Source organism: Aquila chrysaetos, chromosome 9, assembly GCF_900496995.4.
Source record: "Aquila chrysaetos chrysaetos chromosome 9, bAquChr1.4, whole genome shotgun sequence".
NCBI classification, from domain to species: domain Eukaryota; kingdom Metazoa; phylum Chordata; class Aves; order Accipitriformes; family Accipitridae; genus Aquila; species Aquila chrysaetos.
Window position 1 is genome coordinate 18,454,404 of NC_044012.1, and position 17,058 is coordinate 18,471,461.

At 35.2% G+C, this 17,058-nt stretch overlaps 1 protein-coding gene across 9 annotated transcripts in view; it reads left to right on the forward strand.

The window, feature by feature from the left end:
- FTO (FTO alpha-ketoglutarate dependent dioxygenase) overlaps positions 1-17,058 on the forward strand; it is a 264,962-nt gene that overhangs the window by 47,101 nt on the left and 200,803 nt on the right. For 7 of the 9 annotated variants that reach the window (XR_003924864.1, XM_030024320.2, XM_030024325.2 and 4 more), the window contains exons 2-4: positions 755-832; positions 7,527-8,187; positions 16,779-16,922. Coding sequence is in view for 8 of the 9 variants with exons in the window: in XM_030024320.2 (XP_029880180.1) it covers positions 755-832; positions 7,527-8,187; positions 16,779-16,922 (883 nt within the window). In the remaining variant the exon portion in view is untranslated. Of the gene's footprint in view, positions 1-630; positions 635-754; positions 833-7,526; positions 8,188-16,778; positions 16,923-17,058 lie in introns of those variants that run through there. The other 2 variants (XM_030024324.2, XM_030024326.2) reach the window with 2 other exon arrangements.

Below are 17,058 nucleotides of genomic sequence, written 5' to 3' on the forward strand. Positions count from 1 at the left end.
ATCTTAGCAATTTCTTAGTGGTTGTGTTGATTAAACATTGGTGGAGATACTCTTGGCCTAAAACAGAAGTAAAAAGGGAGTTAAGAGAACAAGGGCGACAGAGAAAACCTGCTTTTCACAGTCAGCTGGTTCTTAGCGTGCTGCCAGCATCACCAGATTTGCGGCTGTCTGCTGGGATGGCAGTTCTTGAGGATGGCATTTTAAATATTGTCAGCTTGTAAGGACTTTGGTATGCAGTAGGTAATGTTTTCTTTTTCCTTCATACACCCATTTCAGGAAACATTTTAGAGTATGCCCAACATTGAGGCTCATTGTTTTAACGAACTATATGATTGAGCCATGTAATGGAATATGAGCTTTGTACCCATTGGATCCAGAAATTGAAGTAGAAAATAAAATGAAAAAGAAATAAGAAATTAGTATCTAGGTATAAAGTAGGCATAGTTCTGAAGAACATAAGACCAAGATGGATTTTCATCAGTATAATAAGGACTGATTATCTAAAAAAGAATATAGGAGGAAAAATACTCACATGCTCTGAAACTACTTAACCTGAATTACTGCTTTGTAATTGGAAAAGCTCCACCGTTTTTTTTGCATCCATTTTTCCTTATTTAATTTTCCAGAATTGAAGGTAGTAAGAGAAATAATTGCACATGTTTGTGTCTTTTTAATACAACTACTTTTACATCTGGCTGTTCATGTCTTGGGTTTTAGTCTAATTTTCTGTTTCAATTTTACCCTTCCAAAACAGAAAAAAAAGCTTCTTGAAGAGCTTGGAGAGAATAGACTTCCATATATGACACCAGCCGATGCTGATTTCCATCAGTTGGTAATGTATTTGCTTTAACTGCACTTGTTTTAAACTAAAATGGCTGTTTGCACTGAAAAACAAATAAATCTTTCTTCAGAGAGACACTGTGAAATCTGATATGAAAAAGGTATCCTGATGGCTGATAATGTACTTTCAGGTGGTGTGAAATAAGACCTCTAGAATTGAGATATTCAAGAATAAAAACTTTGTGAACTTAACTTATTTTTAGGATTTTGCCCTGACTATCAGTACCTGAGTACCACGTAACACATGTAACAATGAATCACAGTTTCTTATGCTTTGTTAAAATAAAATACATGTCACCATTCTTTTAGAGATTTTGGGGTTTTTTTTTGTTTTTTCTGAGTTGTGAAGAGACCTATTCTTTATAGTTCAGGTTTGGCAAAATAGGGAAAAATATTAACATAGAAAATTGAAATTTTTTGGCTTAATTCTACTTTCAAACAATAAGTAATCCTTAAGACTTTGCTTACAAAATGAACTGTGGAAATTGGAATGCATGCCTCAAACGAAACCAAATAAAAGTAAAAACAGGCCCAGTAGCCACATGAGTAGTAAACCAAATGAGTGTATGGAAGAGTATCATGAAATTAATAGATTATTCTGCATCTATCCTGGATCTTTCTAGGTCCAAAACATCTGGCAAGAATTGTAGGTTCAATCAGATCAAATTGGAACATGGTAAGATGAAAAGCATAAGAAAGAATCATTTAGTTTGAACAGCTACAGCAAGTGTGCTTACATTACAGGCATGTCACCTTTCTTGTATTGATATATGGCTCAAAGGTCTACATGGTAGCATAAAAATAGGTCTGACTCTTTCCTTGCAAGGACGAATTTCTCTTTTGTAGGATTCCAAGGCCAAGAAGGGTTTAGCACACATCACACTATAGGGAAGGAAAGATGCATTTATGGGTCAGGTACTGGACTGTGACTCAGAAGCATGAAGTCAAACTCCCGTTTTGCCATGGGATTACAGTTGTGATATTGAGTAATCTGTAGACTTTCCTCATGTTTCTCGTTCATTTAGGTTGTAGGATGCTTAGGGAAAGCATGGTTTTCTCTGTATTCTTACAGTGCTGAACATAGTGGAAGTAAGCTCTTGATTGGGATCTTCAACAGCTGTAAGGATAATAATATGAAAACACATAGCTTGCTGTTAACCATAAAAGCAATTCTGTGGGTAAGGGCAAGGAAAAGTGTAGAAGAGCTGGAAAAATGTAGAAGAGCCTAACAGAATGATATTTTTTTTTTTTTTTAATCTGCAAAAACCCCCACCCCAAACACATTCTTTTCAGTCTTAAACTAATGTTCAAGAAGCAGCTCTTCCCCCTTTTGAGACTCAGGCTTACTTTTTTCTCCTTCCTAGTCCTGTTACATCCCCTCCTGTTTCTTCTCTTCTTTTATATCTGCTGCTGCCAAGAGCTGCTATGCCTAGCATCTTTTCCTTTTTCCCATCTTTGTAAATCAACAGTCTCGTGGAGCTGATGTGAAAAGAGAAGATGGAGCCAAGGTTGCCCAAGTGGTATCTCATTTGCTTAGTATCAGTGTCATGGTTTAACCCCAGCCAGCAACTAAGCATTACGCAGCCGCTCACTACCTTCCCCTTCCACCTAGTGGGATGGGGGAGAGAATAGGGGAAAAAAAAGTAAAACTTGTGGGTTGAGATAAGAACAGTTTAATAGAACAGAAAAGAAGAAAATAGTGATAATGAGAACACTAATAAAATGACAGTAGTAATAATAAAAGGATTAGAATATACAAGTGATGCACAATGCAATTACTCACTACCTGCCAACTGATGCCCAGTTAGTCCCTGAGCAGTGATCTCCCCACCCCCCCTCCCCCCAGTTTCTATACTAGATGTCACATGGTATGGAATACCCCGTTGGCCACTTTGGGTCAGCTGCCCTGGCTCTGTCCCATCCCAACTTCTTGTGCCTCTCCAGCCTTCTTGCTGGCTGGGCATGAGAAGCTGAAAAATCCTTGACTTAGCTTAAACATCACTTAGCAACAACTGAAAACATCAGTGTGTTATCAGCATTCTTCTCATATGGAACTCAAAACATAGCACTGTACCAGCTACTAGGAAGGCAATTAACTCTATCCCAGCTGAAACCAGGACAATCAGTAACCCATAAATATAGAAGACAGTGGGAACAAGATAAGCAGTGAAATCAGACCTGTTCAAGCCTTAATAGAATTTAGATACATTCTTCTTGCATCATATAGAATTATACTTTTTGTGTAGTGTTTGTGTGCATGCTAGGTATTTTTAAGTATATGTTACAATCATAAGCATCACAAGCACCTTTTAAATTTTTAGGGTGGTTATGAAATGTTACTTAAATCACAGCTGTAGATATTTGTGCTGGTTTTGGCTGGGATATAGTTGATTTTCTTCATAGTAGCTAGTATGGGTAGTTAAACCACGACAGTACTACAAGTTCTATGATGCTTAAATGTACTACAAATGGAGAGGAAAAGAAGGGTGAGGGCTTGAAGGCAACAAATTGGCAAAATAAAATATCACATACAGTTCAGTTTTATAGTCAGTCTTTCCTGCAGAGACCTACCTTACTTCTTTAAGGATCCACTCCTTATAAAGCAGTATTCTTTGAACATGTTGGAAAGGTTAGGTAGGATGCAAGTAAAAAACTACACCATCCTGTCAGGTGTGGAAATGTGCAGTCTGAACAAAACTAAGAAATTCCGTCCCAAGCCAAACTTCACTGACATCTTCTTTCTTTGTGGCTTGCCTAATGAAGGATTTTAGAAATGGGCCTCAAACCACAGGCTGAAACAATGTAATCTTCAAAGCCAGTTATGATCAAGAAAAAGCCTATTAACAAGGCAATTCACAAATATCTGAAGTACAAACTATAATTTCATGATGTAAGTGGCAGTTTGCTTATCAAGGGCCCTTATTGCTGATTTCTAACTTTATTCTGTCATTTGTATCATCCTGTAGGGTGATTCTCTGTGTTGAGTACCACCATTAGAAGTGAAAGCATGTGTATATTTAACATCATAGAATTGTTTAGGTTGGAAAAGACCTTTAAGATCATTGAGTCCAACAGTCAACCATGCCCACTAAACCATGTCCTGAAGTTCCTTGTCTGTGTGTTTTTTTAATACCTCCAGGGATGGTGATTCAACCACTTCGCTGGGCAGCCTGTTCCAATGCCTGACAACCCTTTCAGTAAAGAAATTTTTTTTCCTAATATCCAATCTAAACCTCCCCTGCTGCAACTTAAGGCCATTTCCTCTCATCCTATCACCAGCCACCTGACAGAAGAGACCAGCACCCACCTCACTACAACCCCCCCTTCAGGTAGTTGTAGAGAGCGATAAGGTCTCCCCTCAGCCTCCTTTTCTCCAGACTACAAAACCCTAGTTCCCTTGGCTGCTCCTAATAAGACTTGTGCTCCAGGCCCCTCACCAACTCGGTTGTCCTTCTCTGGACACGCTCCAGCACCTCAATGCATGTAACATTCATATGAAGAATTCAGCATCAAATGTGCTTGCTTTTTTTTGTCCTGTAGTTGCCAGCAAGGTACTTACTTCTTTCAGAGTCAATAGTGAATTGACCTTTAATACTTGCTGTCAGAGTTACAACACAGAGTACGTGATTACTCTCCCTTCCCCACCCCCCCAAAACAACAAGATGTCCAGTGTGAACCCAGCATTCACCCTGTGTTCTGATTGGTTAATGCTTTCCTTATGTAGGACATAGCACAGTGATTAGTTGGAGATTTAAAGAAGACCAAACTGTTTTCATGGGATGTGCTGGAAATGTGTTTCCACTTCCTGCTTCTGAGATATCAGGTTTGGGGGGGGTTGTTGGGTGGGGTTTTTTGGTTTGTTTTTTATTGTTTGTTTGTTTGTTTTAAGGCAGAATCCTAAGTATACTGTGTAAAACTTAATGATAAAATAGTTCTTAAGCATGTAATCTTAAAATACAACCCAAGGGTAAAATGCCTCAGACTTGGCTGGCAACAAAATGTGGAAGACATTACTTCTGCAGTTCAGGAGGGGAATACAATGTTGTTACCTTTGTAAAATCTGTGTGCTTCCTCTGTAGTGCATGTTTTCAGGTATTTAGTTGCTTTACATTGTATTGGTGTTTCTCTCCTGTTTGTAATAATTGTTTGGAATTTCAATTGTGCAATTCATATTAGAAATTCAGTACATTAAATGGTTTAAAAATACGTAGTAATAATGACTTTTAAAATATGCCATAATAGTGTATGTAATGTGGTAATTGGTTAATCTGACCTGAGTATCTCTGACATTTATTAGCATTTATTTATTTAGAATTCTTTAAAGAAATACGGGGATATTGCTATAGAACTGTTAGGGCTCTTTCTTTTATACATACCATTTGCATAGTGAAACAAATCATGCATTAATAATCTTCATATGTCACAACTTACAGTGTTCTGTCATGATTAAGTATGATTGTGAAAGAATACTTATGATTCCCATCAACCTATACCCACACATCTGACTGTAACCTATAGCTGTAAATCCTTGAAATTTGCAGTTACTGATTTCAGTAGTTATTCTTTATAAGGATTTTTTCACTGTACTATTCAAAGGTTACAGATACAAAGCTCTGACTGAAACAAAGGGGACAGTTCAGGACCTCTGAAGGAATTGTTTCAGGCTTTTGGCAAGCTCAGGGGAATTGCGTTTATCAAGTTTATATTCAGTTTTTTTATTGAAAGCTGGGATCCAGTGTTGTATGTTGGGGATTGTAGTGGGACCTTTAAACAGATATCTGGGACAATTTTCAAGTTTTGGTATTTAAAGTTAAGTACATAAGTATTACTGTCAGAAACTTTTATTATCTGTAGGTACTGTTATGTGATTTTTTCTCTCTCTAGGAAGCAAGTTTTTGGAAACCATAAGAATGTGTAAAGAAAGGGAGTTAGCTTCACTGTAGAAATTCACAAGAAATGGTGGCAAGGTTTATAGATAAAATAAGATTTATTATGTGTAACCATTATTTTTAAAATAGACTTTCTTTTATGTTCCCCTTTTTAGTAGAAACAAATGATCCTATAAAGCCATCTCTTCAGTGTTGTAGGATAACAGCATGTTATGATGCAAAAGTCTAACTGTTTTCATGCAGTGGAAAATGTGCATGCTGACTTACTTCCTGCTTTTTGTTTTTTAAAGGCACCTTTTCTGGATTTTAAAATTAATTTCCTGAAAGGCAGGTTCAAATCTGAGTTGGAAGTAGATAGTACTAGTAAAGTGGGTTTGAGTTGTACCAGAAGGAGTCCACAGATGGATCGTAGGTTAGCGTGCTGCTTTTGTGCTGGTGGCTTTTATTTGTTTTTTAAAAGCACTTTGAACATAAGCTATTATGTTAGTAAAAGTTTTGATCATCAGTTATGTGCATCCATGTGCTCTTGCCACATTGCTTAATGCCTTCAGATTTTAGTTTATCTGATTTTTTTTTTTTTTCCCATGACACCATCAGTATCTACCTCTTCCCTGGACTAGAGTCTAACTTCTGGACAAAAGGAAGTAGGTCTAGTGAGTTGTTCAGAGCTTCACACCTGCTGATTAATACCTGATAGGCTCACATTACAGCCTTTCCCTTACTGAGGGCACTAGTTTGCATCTGTTTCTTTTATTTATCTCTTAATTTTAATGAAATACGTGGGAACTTAGTCTCTAGCCTTTGTCTGGTTTGGCAAACAGTCTCAGCAGTAGTTAAAGCAGATTTACAGGCAACCAATAAAAGGTGTGATTATGTGATACTCACTTCCTTAGAAAACCAGATTAACAAAATAAAATTATCCAAGCCTTCCTGGAGTGGAAAGCAGTATTTTGCATACAAGCAAGATACTGCTGATTAGCAGCGTTATACCTTGCTGGGAGTTGTTGCCTCCACACACTGCTGGATTCTGAACTCCAGCTGATACCAGAGCTGATGTGGCCAGAAGAGGATATGAGGAAAAAGGATATTACGTGTGGGGAGATGAGGAGGAAAATAAGTTTGGAAATTTTCTTTTATCTAGAAGGGGAACTTTTATATAAAAATAGGAGAGCTAATTGGCATGCACTGAGGAATGTGAAAATAGAAAGGACCACTATGTCAAGGACTATTTTGATGACAGAGGTGCAGCACAGCAGAACGTTGGCCTTTTTTGAAAATTTACATTTTTATTTGTTATTTTTGCCCTAAAAATTGTTGTTATATGAAACTATTTCAGTTTATCATGTAGCCCTCTAGAATTCTGTACATCAGAATGAGACAGAATGGTCTTTGCAACTGTTGCAAAAAGAGGAGTCGCTTTGTTACTGCTTAATGTTCTATTGTCTGTGTACTTAAAGGTAATATTATCTACAGATTCATCAGGGGAGTTTATATGTTCTATTGATTTCTGCCAGAATCCTCAGATATATTTATTTATTTATTTAGAGATTTGCCCTGGTGATACTCTCTGGTTACAGGCCACTGATATATATCCACAGTTTCTGCAATATATTGTAATATCAAAATAAAGTAACAAACACTGGCATCTATTTCTTCACCATATTCTAGACTCATGCTTGATAACTTCTCAACTTAACCTTGTCTGTTCTTGAATATATGAAATACTTTCATTCCTGTAAAAAGAATAATCCTTTTGCTATTTTTGTTGTTTGTTGGTTTGGTTTTTCTCTCCTTTAGTGGAAGACCAAATATTCCAAGCTGATTTTCAGAAAATCTGATACAATACCTGAAGAGCTCCATCAAATGGTACAAGAAGGCTTTCTGACCTTGCGAAAACACGATTGTTTCTTTCAAGATCTTGTAAGGATCAAAGGAAAAGATTTTGTTACCCCAGTGTCTCGTATATTAATTGGAAACCCAGGATGCACTTACAAGTACTTGAACACAAGATTATTTACAGTTCCTTGGCCTACTGAAGGTTATGATATAAAATATTGCAGTCCTGGAGTACATGATGCTTGTAAAGCATTAATCAGACTTAATGACTACTTGCATATTGAAGCAGTCAAGGCATTACAAGGACAAAATTTGTTTGAGACCAAAGAAATTAAAGATAGTACTGTAACAGATAGGGAGCAAAATTTTGCTACTTCTTTTACGGAGAAAGGGTCTGTTTCAAAAGATCAAAGCAATTGTTGTGTATCAGAGGATGACTACATAAGTCTAAAGAACAGAACATCTTATAACTTGACTTTATTAAATTATATGGATCCACTCCAAATGCTGTACTTGAAACAAGAACCTTATTTTGGAATGGGGAACATGGCAGTGAGCTGGCACCATGACGAGAATCTGCTTGAAAGGTCAACGGTTGCTGTGTACAGTTATAGCTGTGAAGGTGAGTGATGGGAAGTATGAGTTGACTAGTGATATAAATATTTTAAATCCTTGAAGCTCTTTTGTGTTTCCTTGTGTGTATGTACATAAGCATACCTGCATGTTAATCTAGATTTGTCATGTGCTTCTGAATCAATTGTGGTACTTTTTGTATTTAAGCCCTATCTTTATTTCTACTAAAACCTATACAAAATATGCCTGTGTTTACTGCAGCTGGCTTATCAGTTGTTCTCTAAGTAGATTTAAAAATTGGTATGATTAACTTCCTGACTAAGAGCCAGGAAATCAAAATCTGTCAAATACTTATTTCAGGTTAACGCATGTGCATATTTGCTATCTTGTAAAATGTTTCGTTGTAGTTGAGATCACCATCTTTATTGTGTTGGTCATCATATACAGACTTGCTTCTGCTTTATGCTGATTTTACTACTCTTCTTTCTTTGGGAAGATCATTTTAGGTTGGTTTTGTATGAAAGTATTACTGTATTTGCTTGGAAGTACATATATTTTGTCTAGGCATGCTGTAGTGCTAATAATGCATGTTTTGCGGAGGACTTGCCAACATTTCTGTAGTTGGGAAGGGTGAAAGTTTTCCATTAAAAGATCTGTAGTCTGACAGGCTTTGCAGGCTCTTAGTTATTTAAAAACCATTTAAATGCAGTATTGGGAGGGGAAAAAGTGGTAGTTGTAGTTGAAGAGTCATTAAATACTTAATTTTTAGTTTAAGTACCGTTCCTATTTTTATCTTTATTTAAGAACAGACCTGAGGATTTTGGTTTATTTTTTTCCTAACAATTTTTGAACAAAGGCTTGGATTTTTTTTTAATGCTTTCCAGTTTTGCAAACATAAGATTAGAATTCAGACACTCGATTTGAATTTGCAAATGCTCTGTTACGTTTCATAATTTGGTCCTTCCAAAAATCCTGTGATGTTTGCTTCAAAACATGGGAGGAATTCATGTTGACTTCGGTAGGTTTTGGCTAAAGACCATGATGTAAAAATAATAGCTTATACTTTCATGTGCATTCTCCTGTTAGTTTTGTTATTAGTTTTGAAACTATGGGTCACTTTGTTACTTAACATTCAGCTTAAATCATCATATTTACATTTTCCTGGACATAAAACATCAACTGGCTTAGCAAACTCAATAGAAGAGATTCCCTAACTAATAGAAGTGTCATTTTGTTCATTAACTTCTTTCTGTCCTATTTGCCAAAGACAGTGATATTTTATGTCCAGTAAATGTATTTTTTTCAGTAGTGCTGTAGATAAATATTTTTTTCAGTAACATTTTAAGTTAAAGAAACATAAACATGAACTTGAAGTAATAAAGGTGTGTGTGAGGATTTATTGTAACATGCTTAAAAACTTTTTACTTTAACATAAAACTTGCTTGTGGAGGGGAAAAAATGAGTCCCTTTAAGTTCACAGAGCTATAAATTAACAAATAAGAAAGCTGCTATGTTTATTCATAACTCACCGCTTGATTTTGTTTCTTCAAGTTCAGCAAGTTAGGTAAAAATTATGCTGTTTTAACACCATGGCAAATTCTATGAAAGATTTGATTGATGAGGGTAGAAAGAAATATTTGAATATTTAAACCAAAAATTATTTTGATATCTATAAGTAATTAATGTTTTTGCCACATACGGTATTTTTTTCATAAATACACTTATACCTGAAAGTTTGTTTGGTTTTTTTTCCTGAAGGATTTCAAAATAGATGTGAAAACTTAAAAAAAGCTAGGAGCTTTCCAGTGAATAAATTGATTATTCTATCATTTACATTTACAGAAAAAATTTAAAAATTACTATGTCGAATTTTTTGTATTTTTGTAATGATTCTGAAAGTTTTTGATTAAATTGAAATTTGATTACATAGTGTGGGGGGGATCTCTTGGCAGGAGGTGGTGATATTAAAACCTCAGTGTAGCTGGAGATAGTGTAAAAGATGCTTTTTTTGGAAGAAAATTATTTATGAAGTCAGATCTAAATCTCAGCAAGATTGAATTCCACTTGATAGCTCTGGAGCGTGGCTCAGGTTGGTTTCATGAACTTTAGAGGGAGTTTAAGGTGCCTAGCATGGCTCCTGAGCATCATGAAGAAATGTTCTCTAGTATGCCTTTATGTGATAACAGTTCACTCACACCTGTCTGGGTTCAGGTTGTGGTTGCCATTGTATATCCCTAAAGGGAAGCTGTGTTTATGGTTGGCCTACTTATTCATAAATTGGAGGAAGTGGAACCTGTTTATAGTTTATGAATATGGCATTGTAATTAAAGTGACAGTAAATACTTGTGTGTGTTGAAGTTTTCTACCCAGCACATCCAAGAGGAGTAATTAGTCTAATTGATTTTAGAGCAATAAATAGATTGTCTTTTTGCTCTTCTGATTTCCTGTTTATAGCTTTCAAATGCTGGTGGTTAGAAACTTATCAGTGCTTTTAATATTATTCTTTCCAGTTCCATATCACTTCAATGTGTTGGTGGTTTCTGCAGTTCACAAAGACTGTCAATATTTCCTGTATCTCTTACCAAGCTCTCCATAACTGTGAAGCATGAAGAAGCTCCCCATCTTTATGATGATTGTTGTAGAATGGTATCTTGACTCCTCTTCCCATTTTCCATAAATACAGTTTCCTTTTATACCAGTATCTTTTATTAGTACTTACTCCATTAATTCATTTAGTATTGACTTAGCATTGAATTCTCACTGTAGCATGTAAAGACTATCACAGAATCATTCTAGAATACATAATAAAAAGAGTAGAGGTGGTCAGAAACTTTCTGATGGAACAATTTTTCCTTAGAAGATGTTGATTAGATGGATTAGTAATTTTCTGGGAGAAAACACTGATTCTGTGGGAAATTCAAACATTAATTAAGCATGTTGATATTTGTTAAAACTAGCTTGATTCTCTTTTCTGCTTGGTCTTGGGCATTTTTTTGTCAGCTCTCTATTCCTCAAATTCTCACTGGTCTCTGTGGTACTCCAAACACTGAGGATCTGTGGCAGCCCCTTAGCACGGGGAAGCTCGGGCTTCCCGAGCTTCATGGCTAGTACCAATCTATGCTGCTACAAATGCAGAATCCCTGGGTTTTCAGATTTTGAACAGCAGGAGCCCTAGGAGTCAAGCAATCTTACTGTGTTATGGCAACTGTTTGTTGGACTGTTTAGAGATGCACAGCTCAGGTTATATGGTCTTCTTTTTACTTTAATTTGCATTTTTATATCATTATTTGTTTGGTACCTACTTATTTGATTAAATGGTATTGAAACAGATACTACTGTAATTAAAACAACTTTATTTTCTTGTTTGCTTGTTCAGTGTTTGGTGCCGTAATGAAAATCTAATGTTTGAAACTTTGATCGGTATTAATTGGAGTAGAAGCAGTTTTTAATATGCCAGAAAAGAAATTTGAGAGCCAACATAAAGATATTGGAACAAGCTGATATTCTAATTAGTATCACTGTTTACTTGTTTCCAGTGTCAAACTGTTTCAAACTGTTTCAAAGCAACTTCAGATGAGGTACATTTCTAACAACCAAGTAAGATGGACATTTTGCTTAATGCTCATCTGAATAGTATTTGCTTTTATTTACATTAAAATAAAATTCATTACATTATACTAAGTTAAAAGTAGGTTACCAAGTGATAAGAATAGGCTTTTACAAAAATTTGGGAGATTTCCTTTTAATATGTATACTACGTTAAAGTGCATGAGCGGTAGTCATGGTGCATATGCAGAACTGAATACATTACAGAATGTGTGTTCAATTATACTGTCACTAACACTATTTGGAATTAATTTACTTTTCAGAATTTACCATGGAGGAGGAATTCCAAATTTTGACCAATTTAGGATTTTAATAACACATTAGCTTACAAATATCCTGTGACATGAGAGCATTAAGGTAAAAACTTCTTCAGGATTTTAATATAGTAAGCTAATAACCCATTTTTATTTCATGGTCTATTTATAAAAGTGAATTGCAATCCAAATACTGGTGGAATAAGGGCATTTTCAAAAATTGGATTTTATCCATGAAAATTTCCTAATGAACAGTTTTCCCTCAGGTCTTTCTAAGTTTTGTAGGAAGTTTTATTGCTTAGCAGAGCACTAGTTGGTTCTAAAGATGTTCTTTGAAGTAGAGACTTATTACAGTTACTAACTTAAAGGAGATGGAAAATAATGTAGTCACTGGAAGTGTCCATCTTTCTCTTACCTGGATTTCCCACAAACTATGTTTGAGGTTAGATAAGTAGTTTTCTCTAGATTCTTAACAGTATCTTGTTTGTCTTCTTCCTGTAAGGCCTACTTGCAGTATAAATCTCTTGAAGTACTAAACAACTGGCTCTGTTCACTGACAAGGTAATGTTGAAAGGTGTAACAGTTAGTTGCAGTAATGACTGGTCTTGAAGGAGGTTTTATGCTTGTTTTTGTAAAATGCTGTTTGTATTTTTTCACACTGTGATGTTAGAAGCAATATCCTGGCACTAAACCAAATGACGGCTATTTCATTTCTACACTAATTGTGAATAAAAATAATTGACATTCACTACAGATGTATGTTTCCTCACTAAATTAAAAAAACCCAAACCTGAAAGTACAAAAACAGTTCAGAATTGAAGTCAATCTAAATTTGTAGTTGACCAATAATCCTCTTTATGTACTGCTTAATGGATAAAAGTCATGGAGTAGATGCTTCTGCAGGATGAGAACAATTATATTAAATGGTTTCTTATATCAGTAGTGTAGTAGTAATATTGGTTGTTGAAAGAATACAAATAGTATGTAGAAAAATACATATTACTTCTTAAGAAATTACTTCCGTTCCTGGAAGTGTCCAAGCCCAGGTTGGATGGGGCTTTGAGCAACCTGGTCTAGTGGAAGGTGTCACTGCCCATGGCAACAGGATTGGAACTAGATGATCTTTAAGGCCCCTTCCAACCCAAACCATTCTATGATGAAATAAGTATGTGAGTGAAATGGTCACATCTGTAATTTGTAGGTTCTGGCCAGTTGGAATTATGTTCTGAGAGAATCACAAATTTTTAATGATCCAATTACTCCTATAATAATAGATTTGAATCCCTGTTTTCTAAGAAGAAATCATAATTTGAATTAAATGTTGTGGGTTTTGTAGTTGTTGGTTGTTTGTTTGGTTTTTTTAACCATGCTCTCACTGATTTGATCAAATAAAGTCTCTCCTTCAAGAATAAAGGGATGACAGAATATTCTTTGTTCTTAGTGCTTTTCTTCTTGATATATTTGGACACAGTATTCCAAATATGAATTGGTAAGAAGAATGTTGGCAAATCTTCCAATTTTTCTTTTTGTGAATGTCAGTTGCAAGCAAAAGTTAAAATGTTAGTACAGTTTAATTAACCTCTTATGCTATGGCTTTTCAGTAATAAGGTAGAAGAAATAACTCTTGGTAGATACTCATTCTTTCCCACCAGCTGCTGAAAATCAAAGCATGCTCTGCTTTTTTCACTTTTTGCATATAACATGTATAAATTGCTATGGAAGACTGTAATAATGTATATATTTCATTAATCGCTGAACACGTGCCCAAATTCTTTTAAACTCTGGAAAAATCAATCAATCTGTAAAAAAAACTAATTCCTTTTTCTGTTCTATATAACAACGGTCAGTTAGATTTAATGACAAAGTAGATGTTTACAGTCCTTGTTTTTAGCAATGTGTTGGCAGGGATTCTGTTGTCTAAGAAGTCATGTTTGATTTAAGATTACATTTAGGATGTAGTTTGGCATTACTATTTGACTTGAATAGAGAACATTCAGGTTTCAGAGTGTCAAAAAACTCTCAAACTCTTGAAGATTTTGGGGCCGAATAGCAAAGAAACCTTTCAGGGCTACTTTTACTGTCTGTGATGTGGAACAATAACCAAACTAGATCCAGGAAAACAAGTTTCATGTTGTTCTGAACCTAACCATGACCCAAAACTGGTAAGATCACGTCTTAGAGCTGGAACATCTCTGAAATTTGAGCTATCTAATTAGAAGCATAATGTTGTGGCCAGTTCTCTGCAACTACATTCTCTCTTTCATGGTTCTACCTTAATTACAGTTTTGATGAGGTATTGTTGTTATGTTGTGGTAAGTTTGTTACCTAGTTGCACCATTGCATTTGGGATGCAAGCATAAAGATTTCTTGCAGGCCAAATTCTGTAAATCTTTAATGAATAGAATTCAAATTTGCAGATAGTTTTATTATATTTCTATTAAATACTGCTACATTTGACCGTTTCTGTATGGTCTACCCTAAAATAAATACGCGTTCTTAAGGTGCCGTGTATGTGCAAGATCCACATGGTTACTGTCAAATACCTATGGTTTAGATGCATCCAAATGTTTTCACTTAAATGGGAACTGTAATTATATCAATGAATATACAGCATTCAGTCATGCTTGAGGTGTGACACAGAGAATTTAATAGCAACTTCTTTTTAGGTAAAAGTTTGTCAGTGCTACCTAGAGATATACCACAAATGTTAAGGTGTCTTTTTTTTTTTTTTTTCCCCTCACTCTCACTTTCAGAATAGCTTGCATTTAAAAGCTAGTAGCAGCTTGCTTCCATTTGTTACCAAAATAACATGGTAGGAGCAATCAGTTTCAATTGCTGCTGATAATTATAAGGTGCAATAATTGAGAATATAGAGAAAAGGAGACTGTGAGCTCCATTTGAACTCTGTACTTAAGCAATAAAAAATTTATCAAACTGCAAAAAATAAGTCATTTTAACGAGCACATTCCAAAGGTGCTGGATTTATGAGGAGACCCCAGGAAACTTTGATTGAAATTGCTGTCTCTGATTGTAGTTCTATATTTTATTGGTGCCATATTGTGAACAGTGCTGCTGCCAAACTGAATGGGAAAGCAGCATAACAGAGAGTTAACCCAGAAAGGTTACCTCTTTTTATAATATCCATGATGTATTGCATTAAAAATGCCTTGAAAGCCATCCTATTTGCAGTTTTCAGAAAACATTTTTCTTAAATTAAGTTACAATTTATCTGAACAGGGCAGAAAATATGAAAGCCCCTTGAAGACTTTAGTATTGATTTTTCTGAGTATTTGCTAGGTCTTGTTTTCTCATTTGTGTGCTCCTTGATAGAAAGGCCTAGAGCTGCTCCTGAGCCAATGCTTCAGCTGGATGAGAACTGCAGCAGCGCAGGGGGGGAATATGGGAACTGAATTTACAGTAAGAGTTTTAACTAAGAACTTTAGATTGGCTTTTGAAAAGGTTTTGGCGTCTGCTTCCTGAATTTAGGCAGTATTTAATTGACAGGGAAAATTAAGACAGTTTATTAAATATTAAAGGCTACCCCCAACTAAACAAACATTGCAGTAACCATGTGAGATGAATGACTTGAATATTTTGAAAGTGTGAGTTCAAGGTCACTTTTTATGTGCATATTATAATAAGAGTTATAAATTTTTATTTTAGCATTTTTATTCAGGACTTAAATGAAGAGAAAAGTTTTAAAAATCATTGCACGAAAGCACATTTGAAATGGACAGTGAAATGGGCACACACAGTTACTAACTTACAAGCAATAATTAGGCATGCTACATAGTTGATGATTTCTAACCCTTCACTGCCATCCTGTGCCACCTGCTTATTAAAACTTCATCCTCCCTCTGTCAAAATGCTCTGTTACTTTAGCCATAAAACTGTTACACCGGAGCTCCCAAATACCCCGTTATAAATGCTGACTGTATCTTTCAATTTATACTGCAGTGAAGTAAGCTTATGAAAATAGTTCTGAGGGATTAAGCTCTAAATACTGTTTCTATGCAGTGGATTATTTTTTCCCCAAGCTCAACACATTCATGTTGCTTAATGATAAGAAAAATGTTGTGACAAATGTATTGAAGCTTCATTGGCTCTTGCACATGTTATCTACCATGTTTGACTAATAATTTTGAGAAGAGAGTGAGAGATATGATTCCAAGATTTGCTTAACTTTCTTGGTCTAGATTGCGTTTTGTACCTATTATTTCACCTTATTTTGCCTCAGTTTATGATTTGGTGAAATTGCAAGTATGTGAACGAATGAAATTGTTTATAAAATGCTTTGGCAGTTTATGACTTGAAATTCTTTCAGAAGTTATCTATTTTTATGTCAGTGTTGCTGCATTTTTTCCTTTTTTTTTCTTCTATGCTTACAGTTTTAGTAATGTAAAAAAAAAAGAAAAAAAATGAGTGAAGCTTAACTAAAACTCCCATTTCACGTACTTGAGAACTTCAGAAAAACTTGAGTCTGTTACAAACTTTGCCTTGATTTGCCTTTACTTTGTAGTTAACATAAGTTTTCATCTTAGTAAAGTAGCTTACAAAAAATTCTTGATCTCATATGGCTTTGCTTTTTTTTTTTTACCTATTATGTACTTTTGAATTTGGAGATGGTAATTATACCAAATGGAGATTATAGAAATTTTAAGTCTATTAAGATTGTACCAATGTGGGGTATCATTAAGTCTGTATTGTTAGACCAGATTTTTATTTTATGGTTCTCACCTTGTCTGTCCTGTTTGTGGTGTTTTTCCCTCTCTCTTTAAAGGTTCAGCTGTGGAAGAAAGTAATGAACAAAAACTGAAGGGAAGAGACCCAGCCGTTTGGCATGTAGGCTTGAAGGTAGCATGGGACATAGAGACACCTGGATTAGCAATACCACTTCACCAAGGAGACTTCTACTTGATGCTTGGTAATTTTGAAGTGCTAAGAAGGTGAACTTTCTGTTGAAAACAGAGAAAATGAAACTTATTTTAATATCGATTATCATACTTTCCTTTCATTTAGGACTTTCCCTATTTAGAATGACATGGGATCTGGCTAGAGTG